The sequence below is a fragment of the Melospiza melodia genome, chromosome 16 (genome assembly GCF_035770615.1).
Source record: "Melospiza melodia melodia isolate bMelMel2 chromosome 16, bMelMel2.pri, whole genome shotgun sequence".
Taxonomy (NCBI): domain Eukaryota; kingdom Metazoa; phylum Chordata; class Aves; order Passeriformes; family Passerellidae; genus Melospiza; species Melospiza melodia.
The window spans coordinates 2607918-2626563 of record NC_086209.1 but is presented as its reverse complement, the minus strand read 5'-3'; the positions used below and the strand labels follow the sequence as shown (position 1 = coordinate 2626563).

The window sequence follows — 18646 nt, the reverse complement described above, 5'->3', positions numbered from 1 at the left end:
CATGGCTCCTGCTTCATTATTGTTGGATGGCATTTTTCTGTTGGCACACTGTGTAACACCAATGGGAACAGTGTTTGGTGAGCCCTTTTTTGGCTGGAAGGATTTGAAAGGTGCTGGATTCCTTTGGAGCAATGGAGTCAAACAAACCAGGAGGGAGGAGAGGCACAGGAGTGCAGATCCCTGCCACGAGCGAGCTCTGCCCTCCCATCTTGCTCATGGGCAAGGAACCAAGCAGTGAAAATCACATATTTACTTTCCAGGACACTTCTGCACTCTTTGTTCTAAAAATCGATATTTTGATGCAAATCCTGGCAGCCAGCATCCACTCATCCAGAAAGTGAGCACAGAAACGTTTCAGTTTGTTCTGGGTGAGCTCTTGAACGAGGCTGTCCCTGGACTCTCCTCTCTTTTTGAACTGCCATCTCTCCTGAAAGCATGATGTAGATGTTGATCTCACTGCTAAAGAATCCCTGTGCTGAAAGGTTAAGTGGATATTTGTTTGGATTTGTGTTCTTTGGAGAACCTTCTCCCTGCACCAAGGGCACTGCAAAGGGCCAGGCAGGGCTCCAATGTCACAGTGCCACCAGCCTGGACCAGGCTGCATCCTGGCCTTGCTCACCTTTGTGTGCCTGCTGATTTCCTTGGGGAACAACCCTTCTCCTGGCTCAGGGACAGGCTCCAGGCCTCTGAACACCACAAAGGCTTCAGCTTTGCCAGAGGTTTCCCAAGGACAGCTCTCAAATGTCACCAGTGCTGCTTTAAGGCACAGAGAGGGACTTGGGGCTGCAGCTGCAAAGGGCAAAGAGCCATCGGGGCTGGACATGTCCAACCTGCCTTGGGTGGGGTGAGCAGCCTGGGACTACTCCAAAAAAACAACACACAGGGATGGCCAGGAGCCTGAAGCAGCACTCAGCAGGCTCCCAGGGAGCTGAGAGCAGCAGCAGTGCCCGTGGGGAGGTGCTGGTGCTCACCTGACACGTAGAAGGCGATGCTCCGCTCCTCCTCGCCCACTTTGTTGGCAGCCACGCAGTAATAGATCCCCGAGGCACTGCTGTCCTCCATGCTGAGGGTGCTCACAACCTGCCCACAGAGAGAACACAAGGAATGGCTCTGAGGGTGGGTGAGGGGAGAAAAGCTGTTAGGAAGGTTGTTTCTAGTTAATAATGGGTGAAAGTCCCACACAAGTGCTGCTACTTGGTTTTTGTCTCTCAGCATCTCAGCCCAGCTAATTCTCTTCCCTTCTCATTCCTAAACCTTACTCTTCCTTTTTCCCTGTCTTACCCATGAAAAACAGGGACCTGCCAAGGTCTTTGTGTGACAATATCAAGCAAAAAGCTGAAGGGAAGGACCTGGAGGATCCATTCAAACAGTCCCACAGCCATCTCTTCCCTTTGCTGCTTTTCAGCTCTGGGTTGTGTGGGGAATATCCACATATCCATAGGTAATTCCTATGGATGTGGTACAAAGAGCATTGCAGCATTTTGTTTTTCCCTCAGAGAAGGGAGGGAATGATGTGGCCCCTTTGTGCTGGGAGCCCCATGAGTCCAAATCCTTCCTTGGAGCTGCACAGGACTGGTTCAGTGAGGAGGGAGCTCTGGAGAAGCTGCCAGTGCTGGAACACTTGGTAAATACAGAAAGGGAGGATCATGGGGAAGGAAGGAACACTTGTCCTGAGCTTCACCACACCAGAAAAGGAGGGCGTTCTGTCACTCCTGGGGTGAGCTCAAACATGCCCTTAAGAATTGTGATCCTTAAACCTCCCAAGGCCCAGCCATGTACCCTGTCCCTGTCACAGTGCAGCCCCTCAGGCTCACACAGGAACACCCACAGACCAAGCCTTTAATTATTCCTTGTATTCCTTTGGAGTGGGAGCAGGAAAACAGGCCCTGAGCCACCAGGACAGAGATGTTCCTGCAGGATTCCTCTGCTTCCCCTGCAGCCATTCACCTGAGGAGCTCTGAGCCCTCACATTTGGAACAAATATCACTTTCTTTGCCATCCTCTCTAAGGCCTTTGAGAATCAAAACTTATAACACCCTCTGGCCCTTTGTCCTTATCTCCAGAGAGCTCTTTGAAGTGCACAGAAGCATCTCTGGACTTTCTTTTTAATATCCTAAACTAAACTCATACAAGACATTCCTTTACCCCTCCTAAAGCTGCCCTATGAGAGCATCTAGAGCTGTGTGGGATGAATTTTCTGAGTTATTTAAGATTTGCTGAGATCTGGCACTTCAAATCCTGCAGGGAAATGAGTTCCAAAGGTTTTGATCCCATGTGCATTTGCCATTCTGATGGTGAGCATTTGCAGCAGAATAAGGGCTGAGTGGAAAAGTGTTCACTTTTCATGGTAAGAATGGGGAACCCCCAAATTTAGGGGTGAAAAAGGAGAGCAGCAAACCCAACTCCCTCTGGTGTCCAGCACAGAAAGAGCTGTGCAGTCCTGAGTGATTTATGATGAGAAAAGAGCTCTGCCTTGGCTATAAAACCAGGCTGGCCATGAGAGCAGCCTGCTCCTCCTGCTGCTGCTGGTCTGGAGCAGTGGCCCAGAGCCATGGGCTGGGAAGGAGCTCATGTCCAGAGCCCTGAGCAGCACTCTGGAATTTCTGCTGAACCAGGACCAACATCTCCCTCCTCATGGCTGCTGGAGCTGAGCATTTCATGTTTGGGAAGAGCAAAAGCCAATATAAATGTACGTGCTGAGGACAGGAGGGGATACATTTGGACAGCTTTTAACAGCAATTAGTCTTCCTAAGTGACAGCTCTAGCTGGGAAGTGCAGGATAACACTGCAGAGCCAGGCAAAATCATAAAATATCCATTTTGGGACATGTCCAAAGTGTTAGGGGTGACACTGTGGCTCTTCTAAACACTGATGCAATGCCTCAAGCTGCTTGGTGGCCCAGAGGTAAATGCTCATGAGCACACACACAGACAGATGCTGATATCTCCAGCTCCATAACTCAGGAAAAGTCTGGCAGGGCAGTGGGAAAATAGAAAAAGAAAAAAAAAAGAGCAAATAGCTATCCTGAGACCTCATTGGAGCTAATCTCAGTTGTGTCTAGATATGAAGGTGAAAAAGATGGTAAATGACAGTGGGAAACAATCTGGGGACAAATTCTCGGGAGAACAAAACTACTGAGGAATAAAGGGAAAAAAACAAACCAAACCACTGAGGAATAGAGAGAAAGTAATTGTCTTGTTTGGATGCTCTGGTCATTGTTGTGCACTTGGATCCCAAACCCTTACACACCTGGCACCAGAGATCAGGCACTTCCCTGCCTGGGCCCACAGCTGGCACCTCCCAGAGCCCTCCAGACTGTGACTTTTAAACACACAGCAGAGACCCACATGTGATCCCAGAGCTGGCAATTCAGGATTTTGAGTGATTTTCCTGTAAGATGAATCCCTTGCAATCATTCTGTATCAACCTTTCACTCCAGCTGTGTGCTCCTGGGTAAATCCCTGAGCCTGGGAGCCCAGTTATCTTTCCAACATCTGAAATAAAGTTCTCAGTGGTCAAACTAACCTAATCCTGGTTGGTTTGGTAGCTGAAATTTGAAATCTGTGTGTGTTCGGTCACAGTGGCAGGTTGGGATAAGGATTTTGTTATTCTAAATGCCATCCCTAATGAAAAAATGGTTTTAACTTGAGCACCCAAACTCAGGGATCTTTTCCCTTTATTAACAGTGCAAACTGTTGGGGCACAATCCCAGAATCTGGGGACCTTTAGCAGACAGTGGAAAAATTCTGAGGGGATAATCCCTGTGTGTGCTCAGTCTCTGCACCTGGAGAAGTATTTTCCACTCCTGGAATCATAGCCAGGGTAGAAAAGCTGGAGACATGTTGGAGTGAGTCCAGAGGAGACCACGGAGCTGCTGCAGGGCTGGAGCCCCTCTGGAGCCAGGCTGGGAGAGCTGGGGGTGCTCTCCTGGACAGGAGCAGCTCCAGGGAGAGCCCAGAGCCCTGCCAGGGCCTGAAGGGCTCCAGGAGAGCTGGGGAGGGACTGGGGACAAGGGTGGAGGGACAGGACACAGGGAATGGCTCCCACTGACACAGGGCAGGGATGGATGGGATATTGGGAATTGGGAATTGTTCCCTGGCAGGGTGGGCAGGCCCTGGCACAGGTGCCCACCCTGGATCCCTGGCAGTGCCCAAGGCCAGGCTGGGCACTGGGACACCCTGGGACAGTGGGAGGTGTCCCTGCCATGGCAGGGGTGGCACTGGAGGGTCTCTGAGTCCCTCACACCCCAAACCCCTCTGGGATTGGTTCCATGATCAAGGCAGGGCTCACCCCAGAGCACAGCACTCTCTGCTGAGCTGGATAATGATTGATGTGAAACCTGCAACTGCCTTAAAATTTTGTGTCTCTGCACTGAAAATGCCATCAATGCACTATTTACAGCCTGGAAATGTGCAGTTTTCAGCTTCCAGCTGTCCCACCCTCAGCTCCTGTGCAGGTAGCGCTGGCACGAGGCTAATTAATAACAAATTATTGGCATGTCGTGTCTAGACATCTTCCTAGATGGGATCTGGGAGTTCACTGCAAACCAAACACATCCCTGCATTGCCTGGGCTGGATTTGGAATTAAGGACTCCATTTCCTATGACTTAACCCAAAGGCCACCCAATACTGCGAGCCCAAGGAAGGGATTATTAGCTAATAAATAATTACTAGGAAAGAATAAACGAAGTTTAAAGCTCAATAAGCAAAGGGATAAAATGAATGATTTCTGAAGAACAGCTCTGACAAGTAAATAGAGCTTGCTGCTGGGAAAACTCCTGATGGAGTAGTTCAATAAAGTCCATATGTAATGTTCTCAAACTGATAAAAATAAGTTATTTTAGAAGCAGCCAAATAACATTCCCCAGCCATGCACTGTGAGTGTTTTAAGACATCTTGTAGTAAGGACAGAGCAACGAGACCTTTCTTAAGCTGGAGCCAGCATGAATTAATATCTCTTGTTATTGCTTGCTTTCTCTTTCCTTTGTCTGCCCCTCCCCACCCCAGAGCTGCAGTTAACAATCCTTCTTCTTTCACTTCGTTAGCTCCCCGTGGGCAGGATGAGGAGAGCAAAACGTGGGTGGAAAACTTCTCAGCTGTCTGACTGTGGCAGGGCTGGGCTGGAGGTGGCTGCAGGGAGATGGAATTACAGAACTTGAGCAGGGAGCCTGCACAGAAAGCACTCAGCTCACTGCTAATCCATCCACTGGAGTGGCACACACAGCACTTGTTTGCACAGCCTGACAGTGCTGAGCCAGGGCTGGAGTTCATTCACTCAAAACATGCTAAAGGATGGGCTGAGCACGAGTGAGGAGAGAGGCTGGGGCTGCCTGAGAACTGCCAGCCTTGCTCCCATCTCTGGCAGGGGGTGGGAAAGGGGAAAGGGGAGCAGCCAGTGCCTTCCTCAGGGTGAGCAGAGCTGGGAGGTCAGGGAAGCTGCTGGGGCTGGGCTGGGGACTGGGGTTACCTGTGGCCTGGAGGGACTGATCACCCTGAGCCCCTGGAGCAGGTGGGTAAATCCTGCCTGGTCCTGAGCAATCACCATCCCCTGCTCCTTCCTCCAGTGACTGCAGAGTTTTTGTTCTTTTTGTTCCTTCAGGAGGTCAAAACTTGGCATTTTTGGGTCGGTTTTCCTGAGTGGTTGTGAATTTAGGAGGTCAAGGAAGACAAAGGGCAGTTCTGGTGTCCCTGCTGCTGGCCAGGCTCTCACCAGACCCACCAGGGACAGCTCCTGTGCCTGGGCAGTGCCTGACACACCTGGGCTGACCCCAGCGAGTGGCTGCAGTGTCCCAACCCTGTCCCTGTGCCGTCCCCTTCCTGGCACAGCCTGGGGTGACAGGGCTGCAGAAGCTCCTGGAAGTGACAGATTTGAACAGCCTGCCTGAGCTGCTCACACACTTCTCACCACACACATCCCACTGCTCTAATGGAGACTTTTTGTTCCTTCAGGAGGTCTAAACTTGGCATTTTTGGGTCAGTTTTCTTGAGTGGTTGTGAATTTCACCAGCAGAAACACCCACGTGGCCTGGCCACTCTCATATAGACATGAAAGGGAGAAAAGAGATGAAAAGAACCCCCCAGAGAGAGCTGAATTATGCATGAGTCTTGCTATTCCCTTCTGCTGGTCCCAAGCTCAGGCCAGTTTGTTATTTTGCTAACAGGAAAGAAAATAAAATTGCAACCTAGCTCCTTGTGACTTGAAAAGTCAGGCAATTCCTGCAGTCACGGGTGTTACACCTGGTGTGAAAAAGCAGATTCAGAGGAGCCCTGCAGTGCTTTAACTCCCAAAGTGAGGAGTTCAGGGTGGACCCCAAACCCCAGGGAAAATGAAACTATCACAGTGCAACTGCCTCAGCTGTGTGACCATTTCATTGGTCACTGTTGGACCAAAACTTCCCTGAAGTGCATCAATACCTGAACCATAACCTCGTGCTTCTCCTCAGGAGTGAGACTCAGGCTTAGGAAGGCAGGGGGAGCTGAAATTCACTTCTCTGTCTGTGGAATACTCATGGAATAATCATGATGAGGATGATGACAGGAGAGCTCAATTTTACATGGCACTTCTGTCAGGAGATGTCTGAAGAGCTTCATGTGATCAAAGAGCACCAGGGGCTTGCTGGAAAAACCAATGCTTGCTGCCCTGCCAGCTTGCTTTGGGCAAATTTCTGGATCTGGTAACTCCAGGGGAGTGATTCCATATTTTTAGCAGCTCTAAACAGTTAATTCAAGTTTCCACATGTGGCTGGACCAGCTGTTATTGCCTCAGCTCCCACGGATGAACTCTTGGGTGCTGACAAATCCTAGAGCCCAGATGAATTCCACCTTCTGGAACTCCAGTGCTCATGGGACAGCTCAAATCCCACAGGAAAATCCCCAACCTCAGCTAATCCCAGTTCCTAACAAAGCTCCTGAAAGCTCAGCCTCCAGCATCTTTATTTTTTCATCTCCTTGGTCAGTGTAGGTGAATTACTTGCTGGGACATGGTAGGAATGGATTGGTCTGTTCCATTCCTGATAGAAATAACAACTGATAAAACTCTAGGAAAAGTATGAAGACTTTTTCCTTAGAGACTTTAAAAAAAATTATATTCTATAATATAAAGACTCCAATTAACACAGTCTGGAACTTCAGAAAGGGGGAAGGAGAGGAACTGTCTGCAATGTAAGCAGGGAGTGAAACCTGAGATTCCTATAATTTAGTTATATTAATTTGAATAAATCTTAATCAGGACATAAAAGTTAATAGGAAGCACCTCAGACTGTGTTTTCAGCCAGGCAGAAAAAGAATGAGTATACTATAAATTGTAAAATTATGTAGCTCCTAACTTTAGTAATGAAATATGTAAAAGCTGATTATATATATATATAATATATATGGAGAGAAACAGTAGCTCTGAGAGTCTCAAAGCTCTTGTCAGCCTATGCAGCAACCAAAAAGTCTTAGAAAAAGAAGAAAATTTGAAGGTGAATGTCACCAACCTCCATTTTTATAAATAATTAGCACTTTTAGGAGGTTGCTTTTACCTAAGATGTAAAATTCTTAAAGAATACATTAAAGCCAGAGCTTAAGGGGCACTATGCCATCTAAATAAATCCAATTTATAAATATCTCCCAGCAATGGAAAAACTCAGGAATGGGAGGTGAACACCAATCTTCTCCTTCCCAGCCCAAGCTCCATGTTTTCAGAGCTCTGGTTTGGATTATGTTTAGAACTGGAAAGTCTCCTGAGAAAGAGCAGATGGCTGAGGCACTGATCCTGCCAGATGCTGATTTAGTCTGGAGTCAGTCCAGGAGAGCACTTTAGCTTTGTGCTTAACTTTAAGCACGGGACTAACTCAAGGATTCTCCCGTGCTCGAAGGGGAGCCAGGATTGGATCCAGCACCCTGCAGGATCAGACACTGAACCATCTGGGACATCCACCTCCAAAGCTGGAGCTGCAAACCCACTGCAAGTCCAGCAGGTGATCCCAGCCAGAGCCCAGCAGAGCCAGGAGGCCCCAAATCCACTGCACATTCCCAGCCTGGATGTGTGGAACACCAGCCAGTGTCACCACAGGCACCTGGGGACACTGAACAGGGAATCCTGCTGGGATCTCTGCATTCACACAGGCAGGGTGATCCCAGGGCTGTTGGAAGGGGGAGCAGGCAGGGAAGTGTCCAAGGAAGGTTCTCCTTCCTTAATACTTCCAGGGAAGTGGCTTCAAGCTGAGAGCTGCACACTGGAAATCAGAGCAGGCACCTGTGGCACTGTGACCCCCCCTGGTCAGCTCCTGCTGCTGGGAGTGAGGAAACAGGGCAGGACAGAGGGGGGCAGGACAAAGTGGGACAGGACCAACAACTCTCCAAGTGTTTCATGAACTCAGAGTCCTTATCAGTGTTCACATCATGACATCATGACACCCTCGAACTGAACCACTCTCACACTTTCTCAGGACTGAGGGGGACACAGAAGGTTTTGACCCAGAAGTCCTGGGAGAGTTTAAATAGGGTGGGTGACATCATTCCCAAACCCCAGCACTTGTAAACTTAAACAGCAGAGATCTGGGATGATCCCAGCACTGGGGAATTCCAAGCATGCAAAGAACCCTCAGCAGCTTGGGAAGCACAGCTGGGGGTGAGCATCCCATCCCATCCCATCCCATTCCATCCCATCCCATCCCATCCCATCCCATCCCATCCCATCCCATCCCATCCCATCCCATCCCATCCCATCCCATCCCATCCCATCCCATCCCATCCCATCCCATCCCATCCCATCCCATCCCACACATACCTTTGGTTTATCCCCCTGCCTCATGGGGATGTTCTCAATGCTCCTGATCTTGTTTCCTATGACTGTGTTCTCTGAAACCACAATTTTTGGCCCCTCAGGATTGCACCTGGAGGTGGAAAAGCAGAGATGGTGTTCAAGGTAAGCAGGGAGGTGTATTGAAGTGAGAAAATGTCAACCTTAGACAAGAATCTTAGGTCTTAAATACTCCTAAGAACTGTTGCTGCTGGAGTCTGTTACATCCTTGTGGAATTCCTCCATTCCTTCTTTGCAACATTTCCAAATTATTTACAGGGCACCTTGTAAGACAGAGGCAAACAAAATCAGTGCATGACCAGCAATGAACCCCCCAGTCTTTGCAAAGATTAGAAATGGAAAATACTGGGCAATTAATTAAATCATGTGAGTTTTATCTGGCTAACATAAGTTATATTTCCAAATTCAAAATGCCAGTCACTCCAAACTGTGGGGAGGTGGATGTTGCTGAGTGTCTGCTGTGCTCAGCTTCCAACAGGAAGTGTGGGCTGAGGGAGTAGAATGGATAAATACTTTATAAATAAATAAAGAATGCCCCTTTAATGTTGCACATTCCACAGAAGACACTTTTCAATCTTCATTTTGGAAGATGGGCAAGGAGCAGAGTGTGGAACACGTCATGTGGGAAGGTCCAGCTGCACTAAGCAGAGACACAGCTCTTCTCATTGCTAGAAATGCAAAGGCTTTGAGCCCACCATGGGGTCTCAGGAGGTAAAATGGACTTTGACAGGGGCTGATGCTGCAGAAAATCCCTCCACAAATCAGCCATGCCTTTGCCAAAGCCACACAAAGCACAGGGGCAACACCCTGGGCCAGGGGAGGGTTTGGTGCTCTCAGAGGGGCCTCATTAGAAGATCTTGAGGGACTTCCTGCAAGGCACAATCCTGTCCTGAGGATGAAGGGAAAAAGCTCAGAGGAAGTAAAATCACATCCCAGCTCTAAGGAACAATGCTGGAGCTCAGGGACTCAAAGGGCACTGCTGAGGCAGAGTGGGGGGAGAGAAAGAGAGAGAGAGAGGAAGTCAGACAACAGAAGGAAATGGGGGCTGTGTCATTTCCCACAGGAATCCTCCTCCAGCTTCTGCTGCAGCAAGATAAGGCTGCCCCTGGGGCCAGCAGAGGTAGAGCCACTCTGCAATTGTATTTAAATTGATAAGATCAGAGAGCCAGAAAGCTGCAGCAAGGGTTATGTGAGGTCCTTTGCCACCAGGTCACTGGTTTGGATCTGGCTGAATTCAGCACTCGTGGCCAATTCTCTCCTCCTAGACAGAGAGGTCTGGAAAAGATTTCGGGTCACCTCTGTGGTTTTCCTAGAGGATGCAGAGGTTTCCATGTGGTGTTTCCACCCTGGTTTCATTGAACTCCTCCCAGGCAGAGCCCTGTGCCTCCTGCTGCCCTGCAGTGCCCAAAGCCATCAGATCCCTGAGGTGATTCCTTTAGGAGCAGAGTAACTGGGGATGCCTCCCTGGGCACTCCCAAACTCAGGCTGCATCACCCAACATCCCTGTGCTGTACAGAAATCCTGGGGAAGGATTCTCCCTGATTTTCCTGTCTCATGGCTTGCCATTCACAGCAACAAATGAGTGAGAAAATAAGCAATCCACCATCCAGTAATTTTCTCCCTTGATTTCTAGATGTATCTTCATTTTTATAATGGGTGGAAAACCTGATTTCATCTCTCTCACTGCAGGGAGGAGCTGAAGTGTCAGAATTGTGCAGGACCTGGCTCCTGCACGTGCCCAGGGGCTACCAGGGAAGCGATGGGCACCAGCCCAGGCCTCTCTCTGCAGACCCCTCTGCTCAGGGAGCTGCAGGAGCAAAGGGAAAGTCTCCTCAGGCAAACCCCCAAAGGCACCCTGGTGCTCCCTGGCCTCCTTCCTCTCTGGCAGCTTTGCCCCAGTGACTTTGCTGCGTGTTCACACCTCAGCCTGCAGCACAGAAGGGTCCCCAGTAAGACACAATTCCCTCTCCCAGCTTCAGGAACACCACAGGAGGCTGAGCCCAGATTGCAGAGTGAAGACAGCCCTTGGGAAGTGCCATGAATCCCATATGGATTTAAGAAAGTGAAGCCTTCAGCGGGTTTGTCTGGAAAAAGGTGTGTTAGCTCTGCCCACACATCCTGCTGGATTTCCTTTGTCAAATATTCACAGCATTCAGCAGAACTAAGGAAAGTCAGAGGGGCATTGCTGGCCAAGGTGAAGGAAAATTCAATGATCTTTAGTCACTTTAAACCTTATTAACACAATTCAGGTAATACACAAGGTGCACAAACAACCAGACACCAGCTGGGCTCAGAACCCTGGAGATCTTCACTCTGCTTGTGATTTTAGCTCAGATAATTAGGATTGATACCCAACAATTCAGGAGCATGTTCATCCACAGGAAGTCACTTACAGGGTGTCTGTGAGGCTGCAGGGCTGCCACTTCCACTCAATCCTTGGCTCAGGATTCCCACTTGCTGTGCACTGGATTTTGTGTTTGCTTCTCAATTCCACCTTCACAACCTTATGAAAATCTGTTTCCTTTTCATAGATCTTGGGTCTCTCTAAAGACAAAAAAAACCCCCACAAAATTCAAATGAGCAAATTTACATCCATAAAAGGTTTTGAAACATTTTGCTGGGAGAAGTGATGATCCAGTGAGAACCTGATGTTCTGGGGAATTCCCAACAGTTCTGAAAATATTCCTTCACAGAAACAAGGGTGTTGGTTGTCGTGGTATTTCACAAAACACATTGCAATGCTACCACATTCATCCTAATCCCTTTCAAGGGGTGTTGGGGACCTGCTGAAATTCTGGAAAATTCATGCCATGGAACATCTCTTGGTCACATCTTGGCTGCAGGATCAGGATCAGCCCTGGACTGTGGCAAAATGGAATCGAAGGGGTGATGTCCCTTCCTGAGAGGAACATTTTCAAGCAGCTGCTTGAAAGCCACCGGGTCCTCAGGCTTAGGGAAAAAACATCTTTTTCACCTGGAATCTTTCCTTTTCTGTGTGTGTGTAACGTGCACTGGATGGAGGGGGGAAGAGAGTGAGGAAAGAGTGGTGTGGGGAAAACACTTGGACAGAAATGCCAAGAAATTCTCACCAAGCACGGTGAATGCCATTAAAAATGTCACAGCATTACTCACATCTGGAGGGGCCACAAGATCACACCCTCAGACTGGAAATCTCTCAAGAGCAAACTTTTTGTGACACTTTCAGGGCTGCTCGTTGCCAGCAGGAAAGAAATGCTTTGTCCTGTCTCCTTGCAGCTCCCACGGGAAGGCACGAAAGGAGAGAGAACGGGAAAAAAGCCCCAAAGTGAACTGAACTTTCACTAACCTCACACAGGGTGGCTTTGGGGCTGGGGTGAAAGCACAGGCTCTTCCCTTGTGCAGACAGCTCTGCCCATCCCTGGCCATAGCTCTTTGGCTGCTTCTCATAACAGGAAATCAAACAGATTTATTGGTGGGGTCCCTCTGTGGGACACCCCTGTGCAGCCAAGAGGGGCTGCTCTGCACCGAGGCCTTCTGACAAGCTGGGAAGTGAATGGAGATTAGATTTCTATTTTTTGGGCTAACTTATTTTTTCTGCTGTCAGAAGGGCCCCAGATATGTAAATATGAGCTATTGCCCACCTCATCAATCTTGAGCCCTTTCCCTCTTTTTTTTTTTAATGTTTTTTTTTTTTTTTTTTTGCCTTCCAGCCCTCTTAGGAGAGGACTGACCAGGCTGATCCCGTGTCTTGTTGGGACTCTCACTTGGCATTTCTCATGGTCAGGCTCTGGAAGATCTTCTGACCTCAGCAATGCCTGAAAACACATCAGTATTTCCTTCTCCACCCCATGGAAGCATTGACTGGAGTAGGTTCAGTCATATCCCATCCTGTCATAAAACACTGGCTGTTCAAAGGACCTTCAGGAGGTCCTGATTAACATTTCCCCTGAGAAACCCAAATGCTGGCCCCTGCTTGGTGTGGCTCTCCTTGAGCTGAACCATAGGATTCCACATGCTTGGAGTTCAAAAAAAGACTGGATGTGGCACTTGCTGCCATGATCTAGTTGAATAGTTAGAACATTGGTTGGACTTGATGATCTTATAGGTCTCTTCCAGCCTTGAATTTCTGTGATTCTGTGATTCTGTGATTCCTGAGCAACTCACAGGACAAACTGTTGGGACCAACAGTGAATTTCCTTACCTAGCATCTCATTTCCCATCAATAAATTATTTCTGATCATAAAAGTAATTCTGTAAATTCTCCCTGGAGGGGAAGCACAATTTTTATTATCTCAGACGTTTCTCTTTTCATCTGAAATCCCGTGCTCGACATGTCTGGCCTGACCTCCCAAGTGTGATTGCACTTGAAGAAAGACTCCAAGTTCAGTGTGAGAGGTTACACACGTGGTGTGTGAAAGGTTATTCAAGTGTTGTTGTTTGGGCTGTAACAACAAAGCTTCACACACTTGGGCAGGGGGACTGGTGTTTGTGTGTGTGAAAGAGCATGGGGAGACAAGGACTGATCACAGTCATTTAATATCAGCACATTTTTCCATATTCTTGGTTGACTGTCATTTAAATTGTCCTTCTAAAAAAGAAATAATAACTAAACTTGCTCCAGCTCTAACAAGAACATACATGACTGAGGAGTGAATTCTTCATGCCACAATTATAGCACTATTAAATATGACTTGAGACCTACAATGAGTCCAAATGATTCATCAATTGAAATAATCATTATTTATGATTAAGCAATTATTTTTTTAAGTGTGAGGGGAAACGCCTCCCCATTTGTTCTTCCACATGACACAGGTGGGGTGGTGGCTGATTGGGGGCACAAATTCAGAGACTGAAGAACTTTTCCAAGTGTCTGTGCCCTTCCCCTGCAGAGGGGGTGGTGGAGGTGGTGTCACTCTGCAGGTGACCCTGCTCACCTGTACAGGATGGGGACAGGGACAGACCCTGCAGGTGACCCTGATCATCTGTACAGGATGGGGACAGACCCTGCAGGTGACCCTGCTCACCTGTACAGGATGGGGACAGGCCCTGCAGGTGACCCTGCTCACCTGTAGAGGATGGGGACAGGGACAGGGCCCTGCAGGTGACCCTGCTCACCTGTACAGGATGGGGACAGACCCTGCAGGTGACCCTGCTCACCTGTACAGGACAGGGACAGGGCCCTGCAGGTGACCCTGCTCATCTGTACAGGATGGGGACAGGGACAGGCCCTGCAGGTGACCCTGCTCATCTGTACAGGACAGGGACAGGCCCTGCAGGTGACCCTGCTCACCTGTACAGGACAGGGCCAAGGCCCTTCCCCATGCCCCAGTGCTCCCCTGTCCCTGCAGGGTGCTGGCCCTGGGGCATTGAGGGTTTGGGGGGTGACAGTGGGGTCCTCCTGTGGGGGACATTTCCTGGGGTGAAACCTTTCCAACCCCCTGCCCACTGCCATGGCCATTGCACCTCTGACTGTGCCCCTGCTGGCAGCTGAGCTTTGTCCTTCCCTTTGCTGGGCCAAATCCTATTTACAGCAGTTGCCCCCATGGGTGATGGAAACCTGATTTTAATAGTTTAAAAATTTTTAAATTAAAATTGTCAGTGTTTCTGGTGGTTTGTAGTAATGTAGAGTGTATAAAAGGAATGTTAAAATCCCTGCTGTGGTGTATCTGCACTCTTGCCAATCCCATACCATATTTTCAGAACTCTACAGTCATGATCTAATCTGTGCCAACAGCTGTGAACAGAACTGGTTTCTGTGCTGGGCCTGACCTTTTGGACTGGCTCAGACTGGCTGGTTCCTCAGGGCTGGCACCTGCTCAATGTCCCCTGTGGACAGGCTGTCACCTCATGTTGTGGTGTGCTGTAATGTCCCATTTTGGCCTTCCAGGTCACTTTCCCAGGTGTGCCTGTGCCTCTCTCCCTTCCCCCTTGCCCCCATGCTGAGTGAGTCCTGTCAATCAGGCTGAACATTCCAGCAAGGCGTCGTGTGGTTGGTCAAGTTCAAAGGATGCCCCTGTGCCCAGGGGTCATTGGCCTGTCTGGGTGTCACCTTCCCCTGAGACCCTGCCCCTCTCACCTGGTTGGTGCTCACCTGTACCTCCCCTCCCCCTGTCCCTGAGCTAAAAAGGTGATCAGACCATGCGGCCTGGTTCTGTTGGAGCAGTTGCTCACGTTCAGACCTCTGTAACCATGGAATAAACCTCTGGACATTAAACCCTCCAGCAGAATCCATCTCCTTTTTCTCTTCACCATCCCCTGAAGCTATTCCTCCTGAGGTAACGGGGTCCCTTACAAGCCTGGACTTGTTCAGTGCCCAGCTGCAACAACCAGCAAGCCAAGGTATCTCTGGGGTGACACACCGCAGTTGCTGCCTTTGGCCCAGCAGCGAGGGTCAGACTGGCCCAGGCACAATCTAACTGGGAATATTGGGAGCCTTTTTTTCCAATAACCTCACCCTGCAGAGGGGCTTAGAGCCCAAAGCCTGGCATCACTGAGGTGCACCTGGCAGAGCTTCTCTCTCACATTTGCTCACTGGGCAGCACAGGGGCTGTGCACAAGCCCTCACCCTGCTCATGCCCAGTGTGGGCCAGGCTGGGGGTACAAATCCCCCTGCCAGCACTGCCAGAGCAGCTCTTTCCATCCCTTCCTTCCCTCTGTGTCCCACTGTGGCTCCCTGGACCTGCTGCCCCAGCCCCTCCACTCCTTGGCCATGGCTCTCCCCAGGCTGAGCTCTCTCAAGCAGAAGCCAAACAAACCTTAAAAGCTTTCTGGGGAAGGAGGGCTGTGCAGATGCCTTTAAATGTATCCAAAGAAATGGCTTTTCGTCCTCTCTGGCTCCAAGTGTGATTGTATCCCCAGCTGGCCATGCAGAGGTGCAATTGCTGCTGTGAGAGCTGACCTGAATAACTAAAGATTTGGCTGCTGCTGCACTGGGGAATGCAATCAAAAAGCACTTCTGCTTACTGCAGGTTTCCAACTGATCAGCATTATGCAAATCTCACCTTCCTCGCTGCTTTGTGGCATTAGGAGCAGATAATATGTACAAGGATTAGGACATGAACCCCTCTGCAAGACTCTTCTCTCCCTAAATTCCTTGCAGGTGCCATGAGGGATTCTACACCTGTCACCCAAAGGAGCATCCAAATATAGAGGACAGCACAGAGAAAGTTTCTCTGCATTTTCTAGAGAAACTTTGCATTCCTTTCAGTGCCCTCTGACTGAACTGCTGTTTATGCACCTTCCCCACTACCATTTAAACTGCTTCAGAGAATCTTTTCACATTAAGCACATCATTAAAATAACATAGAGAGGCCAGTGAAGCATTAATCTCTACTTTAGGTACTTTGCTGGACAGGGGGCTTCATTAAAACCCTTGATGGAGCTGCAACTTGTTTTCCATTTATCTTTTCTGTTTCCCAAAAAAATATTTGCACTTGGGAGCCTTCTATCTGATGTTTGCACAGTACTTAATGGAAATACAAGTGAATATTCTGTAAGGTACAGAGGGAACTTGCTAGTGCAGGCTTGGACTGGGAAAGGGTGAAATTTCCCCTGAAGTAAAACCCAAAATGATAAAGTTGTCTGGGTTCATTTCACATTTCTTTCCTTTTTATTAAAGGAAAAGGGTGAAATGACCTGAAAACACAACTTTGGTCTCAGACTGACCACTGCACTGTGTTTGAGCCTGGCTGATTTTGGCTGGGGTTGATTGTTGCTGGTTTGTTGCTGGTTTGTTGTTTTCCCCATGCCCTGCACCCAGAGCTGCTCTCAGGTGGGTGCACAGCCCTGTCCCCATGGTACCTGCAAGGAAACAGCTGAAAAATGTGCCCAAAATCTCTCTGTGAGACAGCACAGCCAGGAACAGAATTAGGGACAGGACTGTGCCCCTGCCTCATCTCCAGCTGCTCCCCTGTGACCCTCTGGAATGGGCTGGCAATGCCAGGGCTGGGACAGAAGCAGGCACTTGGATGCTGAAGGAACAGATATTAAGAAAAATCACTGGAATTTGACTTTCCCCACAGGGAATTTTGGTGTTAAAATGGCAGTGCAGCTTGGTTTGCAGTGCCATATTAATTGAAATAAAATAGCACCTAGAGGTATGGAAAAAAAAGGCATCCATATTCTGAATTTAGTTACAGACATTTCAAAAATTCCACTTAAACAAAAAAAACAAATCAGGATTGACTGAGGAGGATCAGCCAGGTCTCAGTTTAATGTCTGGCCTAGAGCTAAGGTAGGGAGTAACTCAGGGAAGTTCACGGTCTTACTGGAATAAGGGGGCATCTGAGTCTGGGCAACTGAATCACACAAAATTACAGAAATTCAGTGTTAGTGGGAATTGGGGAGCTGGTGACTTGTACTTAGAGTGGGGTTTTCTGACCTGTGTCACTTCTGGAGCTCTCTCTCTTCCCAGAGCAGGAAGAAATCTCTTTCCCAATTCTCTCCCAGAGCTGTCATTCACCCCCAATGCAGCTTTGGGGCAAAAAAGGGATTTCTCTCCTCTGTCTGTCCCCATGTTATTTCTCACAGAGTTCAGAAGGAAATGGGTAATGAAGAGCTGCTCATTTGAAGCAGAGCAGGCAGTTTTTCAGGATTTTTCTCTCTGTCCCCTTTGCCTGCTTTCCAGAAATCAGTTAATGTACCTGCAGGTTGGCTGAGGGACAGCATGGGAAGCCCCAGCTGCCATTTCCCCCTCACTGTGGGTTTTAGGGGCTGTCAGACCAAGATTGCTGCTGCAAAGATGTGACTGGAATGCTTCAGATCCTTCTGGCAAGCTCCAGCAGGCCCCCACCTTCCTCTTCCTAAAATTGCTTTGGCCACTTCCAGCAAAATGAAAATAGCTCATCTGACTTTTTCATCAGGGGCTCTCCTGGGAGCTGCAAGTGTGTGCAGGGTTTGGATGATATCAGGGAGAAAATTCTTCAGGATTTCTTCATAAATGTGCAGGAAAGGGCCGCTGCAGCCTCCTTGTGCTGCTGCATTTTTCCTTCATAAATCCCCCAGATAAAGTTGTTTCTCTCCTGCCTGTGCCTGATGGCTGAAGCTGGCAGCATGGACTGGAGCAGTGTCCTATATCCATACAGACATTGCTCCCAGAACCCAGGAGGAAAGCAAAGCCTTGGACTTGGAAACACCTTGGAACAGTGGCTGGATGGGTTTTATCTGAGGATTTCTAGTTTAGCTCAGTTGGCCCAGGAGATGGAAAATTCGATTTTCTGTTTTGATTTGTCCTGAGTGGTTCATCCTCTGAGGAGCTGGGCAGGAGCTGGATGTGCTCCACAAAGGAAACCCAGCCCTGGCAGGACTTTGGGGAAGGGACAGCATTGCTGTGGCTCAGTCCTTCAGCTGAACTTCAGCTGCATTTCACCAAGAATCCAAACAAAATTCTTTCAGGGATTTCAGTGACCCTTCCACACACAAGGGACTGTGGGATGTCCTCTGTGTCCTGCACTGGCTGTAGCTGAGATTCCCCCACCCTAAAAGCAATTTTCCTGTGCCCTGGCATAGCTGAGATGCATTCACCTCATAGCCAGGGCTTGTTCCCCTCTCCCTGCTCTGGCTCTGGGGGAGGTGATGGGGTTTTGTTCTCCACCACACATTTCTTGGCTTTTGTGGAGATCACTGGGGACTCCTTTGATGTCCACTCATCCCTTGCAAGCCAAGGAAGGTCAGACACAGAATTTCCTTTGAATTTTAAACCAAAATCTGAAGAGCTGGCCTGACTACAGAGCAGGGCAATGTGCATCATTCAGGACTGTGGAGGTGCTCCTGCCTGGTAACAAATTGAGGTGTGACCAGTACCCTGCACCCCTTTTGTTCCAGTCCTTCCCTGGAGAGGGGGAATTCACAGCAGCCTGAGTT

General features: G+C 48.9%; 1 protein-coding gene across 2 annotated transcripts in view; it reads right to left on the bottom strand.

Moving 5' to 3' along the window:
- Positions 1–18646, bottom strand: part of LOC134425577 (vascular endothelial growth factor receptor kdr-like) — a 132445-nt gene that overhangs the window by 45952 nt on the left and 67847 nt on the right. For both annotated transcript variants that reach the window (XM_063170306.1, XM_063170307.1), the window contains exons 10-12: positions 11200–11350; positions 8774–8879; positions 972–1080 (exon numbers count right to left, since the gene is read on the bottom strand). In XM_063170306.1, the coding sequence (XP_063026376.1) occupies positions 972–1080; positions 8774–8879; positions 11200–11350 (366 nt within the window). The remainder of the gene's footprint in view (positions 1–971; positions 1081–8773; positions 8880–11199; positions 11351–18646) is intronic.